This window comes from Tachysurus fulvidraco, chromosome 21 (genome assembly GCF_022655615.1).
Source record: "Tachysurus fulvidraco isolate hzauxx_2018 chromosome 21, HZAU_PFXX_2.0, whole genome shotgun sequence".
Lineage (NCBI taxonomy): Eukaryota > Metazoa > Chordata > Actinopteri > Siluriformes > Bagridae > Tachysurus > Tachysurus fulvidraco.
In genome coordinates, this window is record NC_062538.1 from 17,610,891 (window position 1) to 17,635,656 (window position 24,766).

General features: G+C 39.9%; 1 protein-coding gene across 4 annotated transcripts in view; it reads right to left on the reverse strand.

Annotated features, from left to right (window-relative positions):
* whrna (whirlin a) overlaps positions 1-24,204 on the reverse strand; it is a 92,304-nt gene extending 68,100 nt beyond the window's left edge. For all 4 annotated transcript variants that reach the window (XM_047805987.1, XM_047805986.1, XM_047805988.1 and 1 more), the window contains exon 1: positions 22,806-24,204. In XM_047805987.1, the coding sequence (XP_047661943.1) occupies positions 22,806-23,519 (714 nt within the window). In that variant the 5' untranslated portion in view covers positions 23,520-24,204. The remainder of the gene's footprint in view (positions 1-22,805) is intronic.
* Between the last annotated feature and the right edge of the window lie 562 nt (positions 24,205-24,766).

Genomic DNA, 24,766 nt, shown 5'->3' on the forward strand with positions numbered 1-24,766 from the left:
AATGACCAACGGAGCAGTCATATAGTCTGGGGGGCAAAAGGGTAGAAGATCAAGCCCCACATTTTATATGAAGAAATACACACACAAGCAGCTCTCAATCTGATCCAGAAGAAGAATGGCATCAATTTCCCATTCCCATTTCACAGAGAGAGAGAGAGAGAGAGAGAGAGAGAGAGAGAGAGAGAGAGAGAGAGAGAGAGAGAGAGAGAGAGAGGATGAGAATGAGAGATTTTGGATGTTAGCATAGCCTCACAAATGCGGGCTTCACTTCTCCCAGCTGCATTATACTGTCTTCCCAGCCAGTCATCTTGTGTATAGACAGACCTTGCCTAAGAAATTAAAGCCTGTTGCAAACTACATAATTTACTGATTTACTCATTTCGGGGGGTTACGTGTCTAACCAAGCAGCAGCATGATCAGTACTCGCTGTGAGTGCAGATTATGTCTAATGTCCTTGAATATGAACTGAGTTCACAAAGCCCTTTCGACTAGCAGCACCAAGAGCGGTGAGAAACAGCTACTGAGAGTCTGAAAGTAAATAAAATCCATCTTCTGTAATGTGCAGCAGCTCCCTGAATCCAGTTTATAATCTGTCTACTTATGGCGAAGAGAAAGAGCAAAAGATGAGCACATTAAAAATGCTTCAAAAAGATTTTTTTAAGAATAAGAAACAAAGATGGAATGATTCCTAATGCTGCATAATGTATATGCAAACACTTTTTTTTTCAGACTGTACCTTTCAGTTCTCAAACCATCCACTATGCAAATACAAATCCTAGACTGTATAGTGTGACTATTGTTTACAAGTACTTAAAGTGTAAACTCAATGATAATGGGATATTGAAATTCGTGTAGTGTGCACTTGGTCTTAGTCATTGCTAGTACACACAATACCAGCTGCAGTCTGGGTCACTTCATGTCACTTTCCTTTCTGCACTGCTGGCTTAAACCGTCCTCTACAATAGATCCACCAAGACAACTGGATCATTGCCACTATCTTTTCTGTCAATCCTGACCTCAGCATGCTGAAGCTCTTTCTGTCCTCTAAAGCACATAAATGCGCTGATCTAATATTGGCTTAATAAAAGTCCATCACGGAACTTGGACAGAAACCCTGAGGATCTAGATTTATCCAAGGATAATAGACAAGATATCTAATAGATGTATCCATTAGTATCTGGATTTTGCTGCATACTGCATTTTGCAGAATGGAGGTCCATGTGTCCCTGGATGATGGTGGTGACGCATAAAGCAGCTCGACTAGAGCAAAGTCTAACCTAAATCATAAAGACACCAGATATCTTAGAGAGAAAGTACACAGAGATGGCCTACACTGTCCAATAGCCATTACTGCTAGCAATCGTGTATACTTAAGTTGAGAGATGTCAAAGCAAATAGGGAACATCATCCACACCAACATAATGGTAGGTTGAAAGACTTCTAGTCCTATCCACTAAAAGTGGCTGCAGCCACTTGTTCTCCACTTACCCTTCTGTAGAAGCCTGCCGTGTCCCTTCGCAGCACTTGTCTTGCTGTCTTGTCCACAGACCACACATCCCCATGCAGATATGCTCACAAAATATAATAGATTTTGCTTATTTCAAGCCACAAAACTCTCTCTCTGAAAGATAAGCTAAATAATTGGAGCAGAGAGAAAGAGAGGCAATTATCCTCCATCGGAGAACAAAAGGCAGTGCTGCACTTATCAGTTCCTCCTCACAGAAATCCAGGGTTGAAAAATATCACTCTGTATTCATATTCCACTACTGTACTATTTTTGATGATTTGTACTCGTAAGTATTAGTAAAAGTATTACTGAAATTTGTCTACTTTTACCAGAGCAATAGCTTAAAAAATTTTTCCACATTTTTAATCTGACCTATAAAATCTTTAAAAAAAAAAAAAATTTAAAAAAAGGATGAGATTACACTCGCTCCTGTCAATCACAGCTATGCTAGACAATCTGTGAGCTCCTGTATGCAGAAGAGGACAGATAAAGTTTGCGTCCTGGCATAAGCTACGGTTTGAAGGCAGAGACGTGATGGCTGGCTGATAGTAAGCTGTTGTAGGATAGGAGAGCACATGTCTGAGTAATCGCTCTTACATTTAATAACTAATAACTTCTCAATTTAAGTTCTTTTTTGATACATTAAACATTATACATTAAAGTTTCAAAAAATACTAAATATAGATATTTAGAAAACTTTGCCCCGAAGAAATTTTAATACAGTACCCATTTTTTTACTCTGTACATTCTGTAATTAAGTTTGTCTGTATAATTTCCATCCTTTTATCTTCTCTGGTGTAGTATTCAGTTTTCTATGTGACACTTATTTTAGAATAAAGCAAGATAAAAATATGAATAAAGTCAAATATATACACTAAGGAGTGTAGGGTGTGATGGTGGGAAACCAAAAATGGCAAATTAACATTGAACATAATTAGCATATAACATGAAAGTTTTGCAAAAACGCATGTCCGAATGTGATGGCTCTCCATCATCGGGCACAACTGGCACTCTTGGTTTGTCGGTGAAGTGTAGTAACGTCAGCAATCCACTTAAAATGGCAGTACTAAAACAAGAGCTCAAATTCATCCCTGCAAGGAAACCAGCAGCATGTTGCTATAACTACAAAGTGTGTGGACCAGAAAACCACTGACCCTTCGAGCACCTCCAGCCAAATGAATCAATACCTGTTTAGATCCTATTTCTCCATTTCTCTTCACATATTACCGATGAGAGCCCGGGGTTCTAGAGACCGCAATGTTCTTTACAACCTTTTTTCTCCACTTCACAGAAATAACAGGAAATGACTGAGGTCAGGGTATAATCCTGTGTATAGTCAGTTCCGTGCTGAGTCAGCCAAAGAATGCTACATGTCTGGCACTTAACAGGTTATTTATAATAGGCTGCCAACCGATGAAGATAATTTGAACTGGAGCATCCGAGGTGAACTCATTACATAAAGAGCATATGAGAAGACAGTGAATGATGCTTGGTGTAAAGAAGGGTCATAAATATGCTTTGTACAACAGGCTCTGTGTAGCAATGTAGAAGTGTAATTTGTGTTGAGGTCATGATGTGGCCTTCATGGCCCAGTGTAATCAATTATAGAAGCCGCTGGTGCCTGATAATAGCACATGACAGCAAGAGGGTCTTGGTACAGTATCTTGTATATAGCGACGACCGCGTTCATTTTGGGTGAACAGAGATTTCGCTTCACATTCCTTGCCAATTTCCTGGGCATCACCATAGACAACACCTAGTGAACTGATATATCATTAACGACACACATAGAGAGCACATCATTACAATAAACTTCCTACAATAAAGTTTTCTGAGGATTTGTAGCATTGTCCAACTACAGGCCACTTTTTAGCACTTCTCACTGATTACCACATACAATATGCATGCTTGTGATTAAAGTTATCTTGTATTTTGATTATTTTCAATCTACTCCAACATCCTCTCTCTCTAAATAAATAGGTTTAAAGAAAAAAAAAAACATTTTTAAAAGCCTTAAATTTAGACGTCAGGGGTATGACATCAGCTTCTTAATGAAATGTCTTATGTAATTCATGAGAGACAGAGTCAGGAGGAAGCATGTGCAGGATCTTTACAGACAGCCATATTGATAGGCAAGACTTTGCAAATGAATTACAGTATTGCGTTATAGTTCATATCACATGCCTTTTTACCGAAATATAACGTTCTTTTTATCAACCTTTGGATTGTCTATGATACTGCTAGCATTTAAATTGGTATTGTTCCACATGCTGATGTAAATGGACATGTATTCTTATTAGAGATACCTCTTTTGTACCACTCAAATTCTATGTACTAAATGTTTACGTTTATAGCAATCACTTGGCGCTGCTTTAATCAAGCAAAAGCAGCAACTTATTATATAATATCAATAGCTCATGCACCGAGCTGAAAGAAATGTATTATTACAGTAGTTGTTGGCCAGACTAGTGAGACTGCCTTTTTTACTTTACAGTATGTGCAAGAAACACACAATACTGATGCTTATTTCACACAATAATGACCATTTTGGGTACATATCTAATTATCATAACAATCTGGAGGCAACTATAGCCATTATGTATGATCAGATGTCCTAAATCACTGATTAAAATGCTTGTCCACCTAGTACCTTCTTTATTCTTTTACCCAATAATTTTTTTTTGCTTAAATACGTTACATTGATGCATTGAGTGGTTCAGAGAGTAGCTGGAGTTCGGAAAACCGAAAGGTTCGTGACAGAGCCGTGGAAATGACCTTATCAACGAAATGTCTACATGCTGTAACTCACCTTGTTTGCTCAGACAGAATGAGATTTCTAATAGACAATTCTTTGAATTAGCTTTCATCCCAACTGTAATCCCACCCACTCTTTCCTATACTGAGAAGCTTCTCAGGCTGTAATTACTGAGACTTGGTGTTGACAGTTCTACTTATGCATAGCTGAATGGATGGATGGATGGATGGATAGATGGATGGATGGACGGGTGGATGAAAAGCGTCAGAGTGTCATAAGGATCAATAAACTTAGCAGTGAAGTGGGTTTGAAATCATATTCTCTGCCCGGTGCCAAGTGTGGCGTCAGAAAGAGAGGATGTTATTTATAGGAGAAGGGCAGGTACAAGAGAGTAAAGGACATGGCGTACGTCACAAGAGGCTGTCTACAGTCATCACTGACCTGAGTAAACAACTGAACCCTTTTTATAGTCGCTCTTCTTCCTACTCTCCTTTTGTCCAAAGTATACCAAATAAAAAGTCTACTTTATAAGTACAGGGAAAAACATCAAATATCTCAGATGCTGATATGCACTATAGCATTCTGTATAATAGCAACAAAAAACACCATGTATTTGCTTTGACTAAAAGGATTTGAGGTTCAAAAAAAGCATCTTGCTAAACTATTTAAGATTACGGTGACATTTTCCACATGGCATTGCCTGTAAATGTGATTTTTGCTTCAATGAGCCAACCCTGGTTAAACAAATAAACACTTTGCTAAAAAAAAAAAAAAAAAAAAAATCTGACAATACCTGGTTCTAAAATTCACTACCACTGGTTTGAAGCAAATCTAGTAGTGATTGAAATGAATAAGCATCATTCCTATCTGTATGGGAGGGGGTTAAGCTGCTGAACAGACAATACATTATTCTGCTGTCTTTCATGTCAGGTGGCCAGTCTGCTCTGCCCTGGAGCAACACCTCAAGCAGATCTGCAGAGCAATACCCTCTGAAAGAGAGAGAGAGAGAGAGAGAGAGAGAGAGAGAGAGAGAGAGAGAGAGAGAGAGAGAGAGAGAGAGAGAGAGAGAGAGAGAATAAGAAATGAACAGCTTGCATCCTAGGCCTGCATCTAATCCCATTTAATTAACTAAAAATCCGACAGCATTTCATCAAAGCCGTCCAGAACAGGGCCGTAGAAGATCAGATGACAGATTGTGCAGGATGTCATGTTAAAAGCACATTCTTCAATGGCTATAGGATAATCTTCCTACTCCCAGGCCTCCTCCCTACTCTCCTCTCTCTCTCTCTTTCTCTCTCTCTCTCTCTCTCTGTGGTCAAACAGACAAACAGGTGTGAAGAGGATGCTGCTTGTGTGTGCTGCTTTTGTTCTGCATCCCTATGGAGAATCTGACCTACCAATTCTTCCAAAGAAGAATACAGTCTTTTAACAATATACCTGAACGGGAGTGTCTGTATATACAGGGTTTTATGGTAAACACCAGGCAACTGTGAGGGAAAAAGATCTTGCTCACCAGTTTCAGTGTTCTTCTACTCAGGGCTGTAAAACCAGACCAGATTTTCACTAATCACAAACAGGTCTTATCCTTGGTCATGGAATAATCTAACCTGGATGCTGAAGATTTGTACCAAATAACTGTTTCTGTATTTGTGAAGACTGCCCTGTGCTTCATGTAGCCCTATACTGCAAGTAATGCTGTAGTTTTTTCATCTGTGATAGCAGGCCTGTAGCCCCAGTGCTAAAACCTCTACACACTCTTTGTGTGACTGACAGACTTCAGCAGCCCGTTGTTTAAGTTAACTCATGGTCAAATTGTGGGGCAGCAAAACTGCAAAAGGCTGGAGGCTAGCAGTGGCTCATCACCCTCCTCGAAAAGCCAGGTTATTAAAAATGGACACAAAGGACTCAGTAAAGTGAGCAAGTTCGATCTTGACCCGTGTCTCTCTATTAATGCCTCGCAGCGAGACTGCTCCCAGACGGCAAATTGCCACAACATATCACCTTTGCTCACCGTTCCCCAAGCAAGGACGACTGCTACGCCCCTGCTTCATACACCCTCACCTCCACTGAACTAAATAAAAAAAATCTTTTCCCCACTAGTAATGCCTCCTCTCTGTCTGTGCTGGGCTCATGGTCAAAGATGAGGTAATCACATAAATTTCGTTGTAACATCAGAATCTGAATAAGGTTCAATCATCATCCTGAATGAACAGAGAATCAATGCAATATATTTACTTTCTACTTAAGTCCTACAAAAAGAAGAACATACTTGAAACCTCGGATGTTAGATGATATTACAAGTACTCAGGATGTGACATAACTGCAATATAATTTTCATTTATGATTATCTATACAACACACTGAGACTAGATCCAAACCAGGAAACCTTTAAAAACAACTATCGGTGTCTCCTGTTAAATCCCTGCTGCTGGCACTTTCCTTTTGTCCTCCGTATCACCCATGGCTGCCATCATTCCTGTCTCATCACTCCCCCGCTCCTTTAACTGATACAGTGCTTCTGTCCATGGTGTCCTCCCTTCATTCTTTCAGTCTCATCCATCACCGCCTCCTTACCTTTGTGCCTAGGAGTAAGAGAACACAAAATAAAGCAGGTGGGGACGGACACTGATCCGTGTCAGAGAAGTCTTTTTCCCCCCTAGAACCACCCCATTAGCTTTGTGTCTGTTTGTTTTCCAGCTCTGTCCTCTGTTCCTTTTCCCTCAGGTGTTATTTACAAATGCTGATGGAGCAGTGGGGTGGCGGAACCATCCACCCGTGTCCTGGTACGCAGCTGTTCCTCTCTCTCTCCTGGGAACAGTCTGTCACACACATGCTGTAGAGACCATCAGCTACTTCACCCCTCAGCAGTGAGCTAAAGTGAAGCCAACAGCCTGTACCCCGGTGTTGTGTTCGAGACAGAAAGACCTGAGTCACTCAGTTGCAGTAAGTGATTTTTCAGGTATGGCAGGCAGAACCAAGGATGAAACTCCATGGAGGACTCAATAAATCTCATCTCTTGCTGTCAGACAAAAATTGTACATTGCAAGAGAATTCTTTCTTTGTTAAGATGTGAGGTGTTCACTAGAATGTATTTAGTGCCATTGGCTCCAAAGGCAGCTAAAAAATTGTCAGAAATTATTTGACTTAGTAATGTAATGGTGGAATGTAATTGATGGTGAAATGAAGCTAACTTGGATAATCACCTTCTCCAATTATTTCCAGACTCATCTTCTTCTCCTTTTAAAATACGTTTCTCTAGCTGTAACATTGATACTGTTCTACCTGTAGGTTAGTTCTGTTTACATGCCGATCAAGATTGATTACCTAGGTCGATAATCTGACATGGGGAACAGATTATTATTATTAATATTATTAGAGAATTCCGCAAAGATTTTATTTATCTTGTACAGTTTGACAAGTAAAAATCCATCTACTTCCGTTCAGGATTACTGTAAGGCACAGCCGAGGTGACACGGTGGTTACTTTTTAATAAGATGTTATTAAAAATTTAATATACACTGTCGAGGCCAGGAGATAATATATTGAGGCCAGGAGATAAGATTCTTGAGCTTTAGGCTACTACTGTATTTTAAACTGAGTGAAATTCGGAGAAATGAACTGCATTAGATCCTGAAGCGAAAAATTACACTTCGATTACTTCAATCTTGGAATGTTTATGATAAGATAAGGCTATTTTGCCAAATGTTTGTGGACACCTAACCATCACATCTATATGTGCTTTCTAAACATCCCATTACAAATTTACTCCCCCTTTTGCTGTTATAATAACCTCCACTCCAGATTTTGGTACTTGTGCTCATTCAGCAACAAGAAAATTAAAGGGTCAGATGCTGATGTCGGCAATGAAGTTCAATTCAATTCCATTCATGGCAGCTGCTGGACCTGAACTCACAACCTTCGGATCTGTTATCCAACACCTTAACCACTAAGCTACCACACCCCACATAGTACAAAAAGTTTATTATACAAAAATGAATATTATACAAAAGGACAAGATTAATATTGTACTTATATTTAAATGTGTTTGTATTTATCCCTAGTGAACAAGCCTGGGGTGACTTAGGTGACTGTGGTAATGAAAAACTCCCTTAGATGGTAGAGGAATAAACTTTGAGAGGAACCAGACTCAAAAGTGAACCTGATCCTCATTTGGGTGGCACTGGAGGGTGTGATCATAAACTGTAATAACACCGGAGATTGTTATTATGAATAATGTCCTTTCTACAGTCATATACAGTCTGACAAATGCGTATTAATTAGGAGGTTGTTGTCCTCAAAGACCACATGAATCCTCATGAAGCAGAATCTAACCGGAGATGGTACATCTCTAGATGCCTCAGGATCCTCACAGGGTTGGCCTCTTCTCTCTAAAGGTCTGAAACCTTCATGACACGGACCACAACCAAAGCTGGCACAACTCAAAACTCAAGCACTTTCACTCTATCCTAGGGAAATCATGCAGCTTGCACAGGGGCATTGTAGTGCTGGAACAGACAGTACTTGTGCTCCTTAGTTTTGCTGCAGGGAGACCTTCTGTACAATCTACAAAATTGGGTGCTTCCAATTTCGTGGCTACAGTTTAGAGAAGAACATTAAAGCTGTGAGTTTCAGGTGTCCACATCTTTTTAGCCGTATTGTGTATTTGTACACACACTTCATTGTTATTCTTATTGCTTAATTGCCTCATTACTTTAACAGCTCTGTGTTTCCACTTATTTAATGTTCCACTTATTTATTTTAGATACAGATTTAGTTGTCACCTCTGTACTACCTGAACTTGCCTCTGGTCATTTAATTGCCCTGGGGTGGACAAATCACTCAAAGCACTCAAGAGAAGAATAGTACTGTACATGGCTATTAGTTTATCATTTCCAGCTGCCCAGCTGACAAACCGGCTCAGGTCGGCCTTTCAAACTCCTGCAATCTTTTGCTAATGTAATTGTCCTTTTTGTTTCATCAAGACATTAAGGAAAGTAGTTGATTCGTACTCTGTCAGAAAGAAGGCTTCCTTTGGCCATTGTTATGGCTTAACGTTTGTTCGGTTCTTTTGAAGGTACGGGTACAATAATAAGTGAACCGTTTCCCTTTTTATAAAATTCTTAAACATTATAATTAAGCACACAGCCAGGAGTGCAAGTTGCTATTCCCTCTATAATAGTGAACACGGCTCGGAAATAGATAATTAAGTTCTGCTTTCGTATTTCTTTCTTAAATGATTTTTATACAGTGATAGATCAGCCTTAGCCTTAGAATTATAGGAAAGCTAATACAAAAAGTCATTACGTTTCAGGATTAAATACAAAGCCTAAAATTCCAGCCGCTGTCAGAAAACAAAATGCTGATGAAAATGTATACATTTTATAATTTGAATAATACCCAACTACTAACTTTCACTTACGAATCAACAGATCTCCCTGACTTTTTTTTAAAAAGTGTGTTTAGATACAGGAACGTGGGTTTCTCTTGATTTAATTAATGCAACATTGAACATCATGACAAACCAGATCTGCATAAAGACGCAGCTTAAGACAAAAGAATGTGTGAACAATAAAGCAAATCTACAACTTCAATTTTTCAAATACAGATAGCGCACTTTAGGTATTTAGCTGTTTTTTGTATTTTCTTTCATGATTTTCAGATATGATGGTCAAATTGAGAAATGTCTGAATGGAAACTACCCAGATATCCAGATATAGAGGGGAGAGAGAGACACAGAGAGAGAGACACAGAGAGAGAGAGAGAGAGAGAGAGAGAGAGAGAGAGAGAGAGAGAGAGAGAGAGAGAGAGAGAGAGAGAAAATCCTGGGTATAATTACTGTCTAGATAAAGTCATTGAAAGTTACAATGAGCGAACACTGTACCTACAACACACACACGCACACACACACTCACACGCACACACACACACACACACACACACACACACTCACACACACACACACGCACGCACACACTCACACACTCACACACACACACACACACACACACACACACACACACACACACACACACACACACACACACACACACACACACACACACACACACCTCTATTGCCTCCAGTTAATACTTATCGGAATGACCATTTTTCCCAGAGGCTATTATTTTGGATTGCTACTTCAGACCTGAAAGTGTAAAAAGGCAGTAATTTCAATGCAGGTTAAAAACCAATAACAACAACAATAATAATATTAACCAAGTGGATGGCACTAACTTGTTATTTAAACCAAAGCTGACTCTAGATGATAATGAGCCTTGCTAATAAACGCGGACTGAAATAAATTTACAGAAGCATCAACGCTAAAATATGGGACATTCGTGAAAATACTGTTTGTATTTTTACACCACAGGAACTCAGTCGACTGAGGCCTAAATGTGCTTATGAGAGACCGGTATTTATCAACCTGTGCATATTAGTTTAGTTTCAGTGCCACCTGTGAAAATGTTTACCCAAATAAGCTCATTAAATGTACTTAATTCAAATGCTAACGTCGGTTCCATGTGATTGAATCGAGTATCATTAAGACTATCGTTAATTGTTCTCAGCCGTAACATCCTCGTGAGATTATAATTCATGTTATAATTAGTTTCTGTTAATACTATGAGACTCAATCTAGTTATTCAATCTAGAAACTACGTACTGCAAACGTATGGAAAATCTGTGTCAAAATTAAAAGAAGAAAACGAACACCTTCATGTAATTAAAACACATTTGTCTAGCTTCCCAATTCAGTCTCTCAGGGTGTAAAAGAGAAAGGAATATTAACAGGAATGGAGTCAGCTGAGATGTTAATAACCCTTGAGCTCTGAGTTTCATCTGTGTCTCTGGAGGCTGTTAAGATTTGCAGAACAGAGCCGTCTTACTTGGCATCTCCACCGCCACATACAGCGAGTGTAATGCGGATTCGCAGTCTGTGGTGTTGAACACAAAGAATATTACGACAGGGTGATGAATTCAACAATGTTAGCAGAGTACAGCGATATTAAAGCAGTCCTTACAGTCCACTTTTGAATTTTCTAATGGTTAGAGAGTTTGACTCCTAACCCTAAGGTTGTGGGTTCGAGTCTTAGGCCGGAAATACCACGACTGAGGTGCCCTTGAGCAAGGCATCCGAACCCCTCCAACTGCTCCCGGGGGCCGCAGCATAAATAGCTGCCCACTGCTCCGGGTGTGTGTTCACAGTGTGTGTGTTAAATGCAGAGAACAAATTCTGAGTATGGGTCACCGTGCTTTGCCATACGTCACTTCACAAATAGATGCGTTTTTATGACGGTGAAGAAAGATCTGCATTCAGAGGGTTGGTGTAATTCTGGCTTATTTCATAGTGAGTATCATGTGCTCAGGAATTCTGGTGTAAGTCATCAATAAAGAGAATGAAAACCCTTCATTGTTCTTTCTATAAAAGATATATGTGAGAGTTTTTCTTAAATTTCTTCCACTGTCACTATTTATTACTGTGGTATAAACGTGTAAAGCTGTAAAAGAGAGTTGATGCAATGCACTGAGGAAAAAAAAAATTCAACTACATTAAAATTAAAATCCATATTAAAATGTTGAGAACAATCCAAACAGCTTTCAAAGGCTTCCAGACTGCACCAATTCCAGCAAACTGAGAAGTAAAAAATTGTGAGTGCAATCTTTTTGACGTGCCGATAAGAATCGTGTGGTTTGTCTCTGTCTCTGTGTGAATCCGATAATGAATGACAGGACGGCTATATCACCTATCAAATCACAGTTTTCACATTAGCCCAGCCTTTAGTCACAGGAGGATGTGTGTTCTTGCAGAGAACGTCTGAAGAGTCTTCACGAGCCTGGCTGAGGAGACGAGCGTTTCAAAATGATGGACCGCACTGGCAGCTCTCCACAGGAAAACTAATCAGTCAGAGAGCATATGTTAAAGTCGGGTGTGGATCCAGGTCTCTCTGACATTGAACTAATTTCTGTTCCGTGTTGATCCGCTCCGCAAAGCCTGCACGCGGAACGACCGCTTGATCTTTCGCAGACTTTCTCAGAAATATAAATCTTTGAACAGAATCAATTATCTTCATCTGGCTCGCTTGAGTAAGTCATCCAACCCGCTTGCCTCAACTGCTTCATAGCATCATAATCAAGGGGTAATAATGAAAAATGGTGGTCTGGCCTGACCGCTCATGCATCTCTGCTAAATTAATATTGACATATTTCTCTCATATCCGTGCAGCAATACACAAGAGTTTGTAATATTAAAGTCTGCTTCAGGCCATCTCAATGACATTGCGAGACTTTAATTATTTCCTCTAAGCATATTAATTTTTTATTTCCCCTCTAAAATCCCACTAGTACGCGGCAACGTGAGCCGTGATCTCGGTATGCTGCGTAAGAAAATATGTATTCGAAGCGTTCGTAGCGCTCTTTAAGATGACAGACACTTTGCTAAAGAGCTCTTCATATACGCAGAAGGTCACATCAAGATTGTAGGGAGCTTTATTATTTTCAGGTGGTTTAAATCCCCATGTGGCAAATGTGGACTTGTATTCAGCATCTGTTAATTATTACTAGTAGAATCACGTTCAGATGAGAAGTGTTGCATGTAAAAGCAAATGAAACTCTTGTATTGAATAGTGCACTCTATATTCAGGACGACGGTATGTGCTAGCCTCAGATTCCTGTGCTAGGCGAACTCAAGACTTCTCTGCTCAACATGATTATAAACAACAGTTGAGTTCAAATAAGTTTCCGAATTTAGTGTCCTCTAACCTTTCTTATCTAGCTATTTTCTCCTCCAGAATTACTGCTCACGGTATGATTTCTTTTTTTATTTCATATCTATAAAATTGTAATTCTAAGAAAACTTGTTGCGGCAGCAACGGCAGCCATGCCACAGTCAAAGTCACAGAGATCGCATCTTTTTCCCGTTCGTCTGTTTGATTTAAAAGTGAGCGCTCTTGACCTGTTTTTGTAAGATTTTTTGCATTGCATTGCTGCCACATGATTGGCTGATTGAACAATGGCATGAAGAATCAGGTGTACACTTGTCCCTAATAATCAGTGTATGCAAAAAGTACATATTCTACTTGAACTTGTTCTGAGACTGTCTGCATCTAAATTACATCAACACCCTGACCTGAATACAACAGAAGCCCTATGATATTCATGAGCGTCACAAACAAACGCACACACACACACACACACACACACACACACACACACACACACACACACACACACACACACACACACACACACACACACACACACACACACATGTTCTTGTTTGTACAAAATTTGCATGACTAAATTAAAACTTCAATGCTTTGATCCAGTCTTATTCTGCCCTTGGTAATGCACCATAATACAAGATTATTTATAAGTGGAAGGAGCTCAGCATCTTTGCATTTATCAGCTGTAAGTCTGCTGACTGAGCACAGCAGTAGCGCCAGTGGATACTTGGCATGGGCTGCATGCTAGAAGTAGCTTGTGAAACATTTAACCGACCAGCAATGAAAAGGTTTCAGCTCAACTTTATTCCAGCCAATGACCTGCCAAGAGAGGAATATTACAGCTCAAAAAGAATCATTAGCATAGGTGGTATTAAACCTCATTTTGCCTATACATGGACCTGATCTATGTCAGAAAACCCAATTCTAAATGCAAACAGAAGGGAGGAACGCAGCATAGGCCAGGGACCAATAAAATGGAGTGAGGAGTGAGACAGATCAGAGTGTTTTGGGCAAAGAGGATTAGGTGTACTAGGACATGACCCCACCTTCAGTCCCTAATCAAGCACATTTCAAGACCTGTGAGAAACAATGACGACCCGATCAAAAAAAACTCTCCATAACATGTGCCGTGAAAAAACAGATTAGGTAATACTCTATAACCCCTGCATTTTCATTACTGGCACAATGTGACACAAGGGACGAAACATGGCGAGAAACACTTTTCATACGCCGCACATTTACCTACAAGCTAAAAACATTTCTGTTTATTTCCTCAGAGACTTGGTCACAAACAAGGTTTCAGATATCAGTCAAATCAGATATCATTGTCTCTCACATTATGTTTTGCTTTTTTTGCGTCGATTTGGTCACCTGCCAATCGACGCCGGTTCTATATCCATTTGACTCCATGAGGTGAGGTCTTTTATTTTGTTTAGTTTATTTTTCTGTTTGTTGATGAGGTGAATCTTCAGGCATCTCCAGGCAAACCTGCAGGTACCTTGCAGCAGCGTAAACACTTGGCACCGTTAACTGCCCTAATACTTTAGTGATTCAGCCGAGTTATTTCATACAGGTTGAATGATTTCTCTAGAGCAAGGATGCCCTAAGTTTAGCCCAAGTTAAATGACCAGTCCTTTTCAAAAGAGCTGCTCATCACCAAGTACATAAAACAGTGCATGTATTCTTCATAGAGTTCTTTACTAAAGTGGATTTTTGTAAGTACTAAAAATGACAATTTAATTTATGATTGTTAGTTTGCTCAGTTACCTTTGGTCCATAAAAATATATGGGGGGACCAAACAGACAAGGGCAGAATCTGACCAGCAGCAGAAAAGCAGTTCTGTCAGGACCACTTTGTCACAAGGGAATTAGATGATATGCATACAGTTAGTGTTGGAGGTATGGTTCTGTTCTGGGCAAGAATCCACGTGCCCGTCCATGCACATGCATGGACAGAGCGGGGACAGCAGTGACTAGAAAATAGAATAGACCCCCCCCTAACAGAACCACTGGCATGCATGGTATTGATAAGCTCACTTACACGTTTTTGGAAAGTAATGAATGAATGGATAGATAGATAATCAAATAATTAGAGAGAGAGGGAGAGAGAGAGAGAGAAATATGTGGAGATTTAAGACGTAAACTGGTACAGCGAACACAGGTTCCGGCGTGGTGGAGTTGGGGTTGGAGGAGGGAGTTTAGATCGCGGCAGCAGCGAAGCGCTGAACGGCTCTATGAATGGGAATTTAAATGGTCGGGTACGTCAAACGTCTACTAATGGGTCTTTAAACTCTCAGTTGTATAAAAATTAGATCAAATGTAAGCCTCTCTGGATATGTACTTCTGCCAAATACCATAAATATAATGTAAATGTGTCACGGTTTGATCTTGAGCTTGGGTCACTATCTGTGTAGAGTTTTGTTTGTTCATTCTGGGTCTGTGCGTGTTTCGTCCCAACAACCTGCTTGCAGGTGGAATGCTTGTGACAAATTGCCCCTAAGTTTCAATGATTGTGTGCATTTGTGTGTATGGGGCTCTGCTGTGAACTGGTGGTGTTCCTGCTTCCAGGTGCTGTTCCTGCTTCGCCCTTTGTGGCTCAGGATTCACTGCAAAGCTTCAGCCCCAAAAATAAACAAGTGAGCCAGTAAAGACTGACATCCTCTTTGTATTCAAACAGTGTCTCTACAAGCGTTTGTTGCAAAGTCATGAAAAGCCTCACAAATGTAGTGACAATGTAGACGCAAAGCCCTGAATTCTTGCAGAAGGGAATAAACCACTACAGTGAATTGGATCAGAAAATATGCCAAACCTTTACTTATACCAATAATTACATTGAGACATCCATAATTCAATCTGTGCTTTGAGCCATGCCTACAAAGTTCTTATTCAAAAAGTCAGATCACATGATTAGAGCTTTAAATGAACTTGTTTAACAATATCACAACAATATACAGTATGAGGTTCTTGTGCATGTTAATATGGTACAGTAAGTTGTATATGTTCATCCCAGACATGGTCATGTGTAATGTGTGCAGTCGTATTTGCATTCAGAGCATGTTCTCTGGTAATGTGCACTCTAATTACGTGAGGTTATCAGAGACAGAAGGCATAAAATGAAAAGGGAAGTAGAAAACAGGGGGGTCAAAGTGTGACGAATAGAGACCATTATCTCTTAAAGAAATAAGAATTTAAGTCAGTGGTGGAAACACAACCCCTGATCATGAATTTCCTGGTCTGTACTGACGGAGTTTCTATCTTATTCTGAGCAGTGAAGCCGTGCCAGCTCTGAGGTGAGGTGGCTTGCTTCTTTAATTATTTACCACCAGGAGTCACTGATCATGGCAGCAGCCAATCAGAGGCCTCGGACAGAGCCATGGCACTTACAAGTAGGATAGGGCAGACCTTCTCATCAATAGTGTACTGGGTCTTTAGAGAGGTACACGCAACACAAACATCTCTCTGTCCATCAGCCATCTGTAGCTAAACGACGTTATTGTTAGTCCACCGTCGACTCGAGGCTGAGCGAGAAACGATGTGGACAAAGACCTGGGTGGGTGAGGGGGAGAGGGAGGGGTCAAGAGAGCTGTATTAAATTACGGCACTATATTCCTTCTCCCTAAATGATCCTAGGTGAGAAGGACAAAGCCTTGCACAAAGAAAGGAGTCTTACTGTCTTCTATAAACAAAACAGAAGAATGTTTTCGTCAATATTCACTATGACACCTTAACACTACAAAAAAGCAGCAGTTTAAATCTTATCCAAAATGTGTAATCGTTATCCATTATCTTCACTGTGAAGAATACGTAGGGAGATTAATACTTATCAGCATCACAGTAAAAACAAGTCTGTCGACTTAACAAATATACTGGACATCGTGCCACTTTATCTGTTCTTTTCCTGAAGTTATTCTCAGTTAGCATTGATGTTGTGTATATACACAGTAAAATTACATATATCATTGCTTTATACAAATAAAGTTTGATATGACTGGCAAACATTTCTGACATGAACTCTTCTATATGTTTGTCCATCTAGTCCAAATCAGAGCTAAATCTATCCTTTTGGTTTATATGGTATTTAATGTCATTTATCAGGCTTAGCACTATTACAGCCATCTGTGGCTGGGATACAAGAGAACAAAACTGTCTGTGAACGCTGGATGAAAAGGATTAGGCATCTCCGAGCTCATGTATGCTGAAAAGGGCGTATGGCCCGTTCCTATAGACGTGGTAGCCGGCTTCACGTGTTGTGGATGGCAGCCATCACACAGGCTGGTGGGTGGAAACTGCCAAAAAAAATGGTGAGTGGTATTTCTGTGCCAAGGGAGTAAACTTTGCATGGCCAAAAACACTCTTAGCCACACAAGTAACTGAACTGAACTTCCAAGACGGTGATCTTTTCTCCATAGCATGTTCTTCAAAAATCCTTAGAAAACTAATCCTAAATTGATCAATTCTTTGCATGTGTTCTGTTTGTCCAAAATTTTAACGATGTGCATTCCATCCTCCTTCTCCGTCCTCGCCGATTATCACTCTAATTTTTCCTCATTTCCTCCATCGTCATCTGTCCTTCTGTCTTCTCCCTGACTGATCACAAATAAATTTGTGAACTTAAGTAAGCATGGTATTCTTTCTCCCAGTCTATATAATATAACAAGTGTAGGTGTGTAATTTTACTCTCGGTTGGAAAGGTGTTTAGAAAGAAGCCCCTAGTGTTTACTAAGTCAGTCAGAACCGATCTTTTCTTGCCACCAAAAATACCAAAAATCTCTAAAAATTTAAAAAAAAAAATTAAAAAAAATAAAAATAAATAAACAAAAAACCCTATTTTATTTTTCTTTGCCTTACTGTTCAAACCCTGGCAGTGTAATTTAGCTCTCAGTGTCGGGACAACAAATACATTGAGCAAAATTACCCTTTTTTGAGTATCTCTACTCAAATTAAAGCATTTTCTGCCTCATTTAGGTAATAATTCAAAACAGACTGAATTGAAACTTGGAATGACAATCGATTCTCGTGCTTTCTTAAAAAGCTCTGTGCTTTCGCAGTCTACCAGATGAATCAAATTCAAACATTGTTATTATTTATAAAACCACAACATGATATCAACATGAAAACGGCTATATTTAGAAAGGTTTCTAAACAGATTTGATCCGCTTGTCTATAAAGGCGAGTAGAGTCAGTTGAATATAAGGAGCCTTAAACTCCTTCTAAAAATGATGTAAGCCAAACTTACAAGCAAAGCAATGACGCAGCTTACGTTCTAACATATGATGAGAAAACCAGAAAGGACAAATGGATAGAGATACAGTAGTATGTGTTTATTCTTGTCCCATTAAGGCCAAGGAACTAGTAGAAGTGGTAATATGAAATAGCACAATAAACAAAACATGACGACCAGTCATTCAAGGTTAAGAATTAAAATGTAATCATTTTTAGGATTCAGTCACGTTTTATAAATGTTAAGTTAGGCTATAGTAGGTATTTCTTTGGCAGATCTAGTGACAAAACCATAATCATACTCTCTCACATCAGCTCAAAATCTGGTTTTCAATTATACCACAGTGAGGATGGGATACCTGAAAAAAATTGGTATGTTCGGTTATATAGCCAGATGTATGTGGACACCTGACCATCACATCCATATGTGGTTCTACTATAAACTCTTCACACAGGAGTTGAGAAGCACACAGTTGTGTAGAATGTCATAGTAAGCTGCAATTTCCTTCACTGGATCTAAGAGGTCCAAATCTGTTCCAGCATGACAATGCCCCTGTGCACAAAGTGAGTTCAGTGAAGACATCACTTGGAAAGATTAAAGTGGAAGAACTCACAGAGCTTCACAGTGTCTGAACCCACTGAACACCTTTGGGGCATCAGTGCCTGATCTCACTGACACTCCTATAGCTGAGCAAATGAGCAAATCCACACAGCCATGCAACAAACTCGATAGGAAAGCTTTCCCAGAAGACTGGAGATTATTCTAACTGCAAAGAAGGATTAAATCTGGAATGAGATGTTCAGAAGGCTGTAGGTGGACAATTGGTGCCACACGTCCATATTCAGAATGTTGTGGATGTTATTTTGAATTGTGAGTTCACTAAATACCTGAACAATCTATCACACGTTCAAGTACTACTTTAAGGCATTAAAATCCAGAGCGACTTACATTTATACAGCTGAGCAATTGAGGGTTAAGGACCTTGCTCAGGTGTGGCAACTGGGATTCAAACTCACGACCTGCTGATCAGTAGTCCAACACTTTAACCACTGTGCTACCACATCTCCCCACTTTTAGATGAAGAAGAAGAAAAGGAACTGCAAAACAGTCATCTATCACAGCTTGCTTGAGAAAGAGGCAAACTCAGACAGCCCTGATGATTGTGCTACCCATCTTGTGATACGACTCATTACTGCACAAACACAGAAAATCTCTACACACACACACACACACACACACACACACACACACACACACACACACACACACACACACACACACACACACACACACACACACTGAGTTCCTTCAGACACTCCCAACTTTGTTCATCTAAACCTATAAATCTCTGGACTGACATTTCTACTAGGAGGCAGGGGGCATGCTGATTAATTCCACTACTTGTTGGATTATCTTCTTTGAATAAGCTGAGCTACATCACAATATCCATGAAGCACATTATAGACCCAAAGGACAGAGACACTGTCCCAGAGACAGATGGCCCTCCTTCTGTTTCTAAAATATGAAGATAACTCAGCCTGCTGGTATGTTCGTCTAACATATGGAGACATTATTTTTTCTAAATCTCTTACTTTATCTGCTAATAAAGTGCGGGGCATTAGACAATCAAAACCGGTAAACTGGTTCAGACTGGCGAAACACCCCGCTGGGCCCACATCAGATGGCAACTCCTGCTATAATGATTACAGAGAATGACAGAAAGAAAATATTTCTTATGGATTACTCTTTTCCTCTTGAATGCTCTCATGCCTTTGCATGCAACAGTGGACACATCCGTAGCATGACGAAGTCCATTTGTAGGCACCTTTGTGATTAACCAGGAGTCACTCCTCTGCCACCCCTTCCTCACTGTATCTACTGTATGTAGAAGCTGTGAGGAAGAGGATTTACAGCCAGCGCTGTGCCTGACTGTGATTCAGTTGCTCTCCGGTGGAAGTGATAAGGCGGGAAAAAAAAAGTAATGAGGCGGAAAAAGTTTGAAACTGTTTACTCAATTGTAGCGTTAAGCCCTAGAGGTATTTTAAGCACTCGGAAGCTGCTGATGTAAAGGACTTCCTCTCTAGCGGCGCTCCGGGAGAGCCGGAAAGAAGCTATTTTAGGAAATACTTAAGGCAGACATTTAAAAGATGCTTTTCTGAAGATATTTATTTCAGTCTTGTTTGTGAGAGGATGGCAGCTGTCGGAGGGATATTGCCATCTTTTGTTTACTGGCTCTGCTTTTTATCTTCAGTTATCCAAAGGCACCACTGCCTCAAGTGCATCAAGTGGAGTTTCTGCATATTTGTTTAGATGGATTTTGTTTGATGCCATTTTTTATGCCAAATATTCTACATATTTATGCTGAACTTTTAAACTGTCCCATGAGAAACAACTGAGCCAAAGAACAGAAGCACAGAAACACAACATGTTGTAGATAATATTTTGACATATTAAAAAAAGCCAAATCTAGTCATTTATTTAGTGCTGACTCTACGTTCTCTATGCCTCGGGTTATTTTTATGATCTATGTGTGTACTTGCCAAAGGTTTGTTGACCTTTTCCAATGGCATATTTCTGACCAATAAATGAAAAGATTTAGGTCGATATTTTAGGTCATTCTCTCCTCAGCCAGTGTTGCTTTTGGTTAAATCGTGCAGTGTAAATCCGAACTACGGAAAAAGTATCTTATTCGTCATATTTTAGAGTTTACTTACCAAACAGACTAACAGGTGCAAAAGCGCTCTTTAAGTTTGACTCATTTGAGCAAGAAAGTAGCAATGCTATCTATTACAATCTATAATTAAATGTAAATCTCTGCAGTCTTACATTACATCAGGGGTTTTGTTGCTATTTTAGGTAAACGGCATGTCGATTCTAAAAATTCAGCTTCGCCAATAACACTGAATAACTGTTGCAAAACAAACTAAATGGTTGGTAAATTAATCTCTCTTTCTCATACAAAATCCTGGGTCTCATGATAAATAGGAAAGTGCTACCTCAGTGGTTAAAGTGTTGGACTACTGATCAGAAGGTCGTGAGTTCAAATCCCTGGGCCACCATGATGCCATTCCTGGGTCCCTGAGCAAGGCTCTTAACCCTCAATTGCTCAGCTCTATAAATTAGATAAGTGTAAGTTGCTCAAATGCCGTAAATGTAAATAAATATTACAGTACATCTCAAATCATAAACAAACAAACAACAGGTCAAAGTCCAGGCCAAATGTAACCTTTCACCTGAAAGGACCTGAGGATATCTGATTTGTATGAAAATAACAATAACTTCTTTCTCGCTATGGCAGTGATATTCGATATATGTGTGGAGAGAATACATATTGTGTATATCAATCAAAGCTCAGCATGCAGAATGCAATTACTGACGTAAGCAAACAGCAGGTGGTGAGCTGGCTGATGAAATGGGCAGCGGTATAGACTTCCCGTACTGAGGCATGAAAGAAAAAAAACGAATCTCTGACTTGTTTATGGACAAACACGCACAAATTCTCCTTGTCTTGGAGAATAATTAATAGAGAATTTAATCAAGGAAACACAAGTATGACACTTCTATTGTCAAAGCTGTGGATGTTATTTGTACAGGTTTTTGGAGTGAAAATCAAACAATGCATTTACATGTAAAACTACAGAAAACGTTTCTAATGAACGGTAACTTAGGACATATCTAGTTGCTATTGTCTCCATTCAATCAGATGTAAAGCTGTAACTTGTACCTGTAAAGTCTCCAGGATGGTTTTCGACATTACAAGCTGTTTTATTTCTTATTAATTAAAAAAAAGAAAAGCTGGTAATGAGAAACTGTTTGTAGCTGTTATAACGTAAAGGATAACAGTGACAAATGTTTGTTTTACAGACGTTTCACGACATTAGTAGAAATAATGTGACTGAAATAAAATACTGGAAGGTAACTGCCCTGTCATCGAGTGTTTTCCTATAAAAGAACACTCCAAAGTGTTTAATTCCTTACTTAATCCTTACAGACACTGATAATAAGAAAAATAATAAGGAAAGTTAAATCTTTGTTGAACGTATTAACTGCTCGCTCTCGGATCCTGGTGGGATTCTAAATGAGAGTTATTAAAATAAGGATTAAACCCATTAAGTAGAAAGATAAGGACTCACAGCTTGTGTTAGTCTTAGCTGGTAAAACATAAATACATGGTGTGCCCATAACAGTGCTAAGGATGTTGGCCTTTTGTTTTCTTTTTTGTTTTTTTGGAGCAAAATAAGGTTTTGTTGTGTTTTTTTTTAATCCGCAAGTTCTTTCTTTCTGACTTACTTTTACGTACCTTAATAACTATGCAGATGTTAGATCTATATATATATATAAATACAGATAAAATGTAGATTTACTTTGTCAGGAAATCCTGCATCATATAAAACGTACGGCAGTCAGTGAAAATGTAGATGGCATCATGACACAACGGAGTACCAGATGGGATCAATGCTGTCCCTATGTGTACCCCCTATGACACAGGTTCCCCATCTTGGTACTGGAGGACATGGGGATCTGAAGGATCAGGGTTAGGAACCTTCTGGCAAAAACCGCATTCTCACTTAAATGATGGGTAATTAACGAAGTGTATCCTACCTTCACAGCCTCGGCATGTGTGAACCTGTCGAACACTTTATCGTTCACTTTGAGGATCTGATCACCGACTCTTAGTCCCTCTTTCTCAGCCATGGATCCCGGTTCCACGAGAGACACGAAGATCCCGACCCCATGCTCGGATCCACCACGGATGCTGAAGCCTAAACCCTCGTTGCTTTTGTGGCGCTTGAGTGTCACCTGTCTGACCTCACCTGGGGGTTCAGGTAGGAAATGTCTGCCCAGTAGCGGCACGAGCGCAGTAGATGTCCCGTCGCTGCCGGCGCTCTGGTGATCAGGGGAACTGCGCAGAGGTAAACGCGTGAGCGTAGCGTTATTCGCAGAGCCGGACACGGAGGTCTCGTGCTCCCCGTTTCTACTCGGCAGCAAATCCGACTTTAAATACAGTCCCTCGGAGGTGTAGCGATCAAACAGGAGCTGATCGGAGCGCGGGATGACCAGGCGCAGCATAGGAAGCAGCTGTCGCTTGCTCGGGGCGTCAAGGATAACTTTGAGCGTCTGGACCAAGTCGTAGACGTTCCGCTTAGCGTGGTACACGTTCAAGCAGTGCACGAACTGCTCGCGCTCGAGTTCACTGAGCAGCAAATTGAGCGCATCGTGCAGCTTGCGCACGTTAGCGGAGAGCGAGCGCGCGCTGGAAGCCAACGAGCCCGCAGACGAGGAGCTCAGCGACACGCGCTCCAGGTCCGCGCTCATCCTCGCGCTCACCCAAACTCTGCCACCTCAGCAATCAGACACTGAACCGACACACCGCAGCTACCGGGGGCTCCGGAGCGGAGCGTGGCGTCTCCGGTCGTGGATATCAGTCTTCATACCGATCACCTTGTCATTATATCTATAGCACACGAGACTTACTGCAGAGAAGTTTCCAAATGGAATCCATTGTGTTTAAACGACTGAGTCGATTCTTTAAAGCGTGTTAGTAGTTAAATGACACTTTTAAACTAGCACTTTAAGTGTGTTTCAGGTGTAACGGTGTCCTCAACGGTGCGTCTTCGGTTCTGGAAAACGGGGTCAAGTGGCACGAAGAAGCTTCTCTAATGTCAGACACTGGCTTTGTGAGTTAACAACACAAACTAGACACTGTAAAAACAAAAAACCTGTAAATAAATACAGACTTACAACTTGTAAACAATCTTGTGAGAGACATTTCGGCTTTTATTCCTGTCGTTAGTGCCGTAACGCGACGACAAACCGTCTAACATCAATACTAACTTCTTTTTCCATGTAACTAAAAACCGGATATTTCATTCCACGAAATGGAAATATAATGAATCCCCCAAAAAAAACGTTTTTTATACAGTTTTCAGTACTATAAATACTACACGTACGCAAACAGACACGTAGCTCCTCAGCTGCCTGCGCGTGAACAGGCTCGATTCTGACACTCGCACGGTTCTGCAGGAAGTGACGCAACTGTGGGGCGCGAGTAAGTTGCTTAGTAACCAACAACACACTTGCGCACCGGACGTTTTAAATGATGTAAATTATTTCTTTAGATTTTTTTTTATTTTATTTTGTATGATATCCATCAGAGAGGACATGGCTTTATATATAGCTCTAAAAATTAAATATACGCTACTGAAAACACGCAGGTGAGTGCAAAAGAGTGCACACCAAGACTAGCTTTATTCCCTTTATTATAACATCATTATAACATCATTATAACATCCTATAGCAAGACTTTAAATATCACAGGACAATAGGGTTATTAAATACATTTAAATGAAATTAAAAGACATTAAATATCACAATTATTATGCACCAATTGTTCATTTAACTGATATTGATATCCATTGATATCTATCTATCTATCTATCTATCTATCTATCTATCTATCTATCTATCTATCTATCTATCTATCTATCTATCTATCTATCTATCTATCTATCTATCTATCTATCTATGCAAATTTATTAATTTGTCTGTGTGTGTTGTTTCAT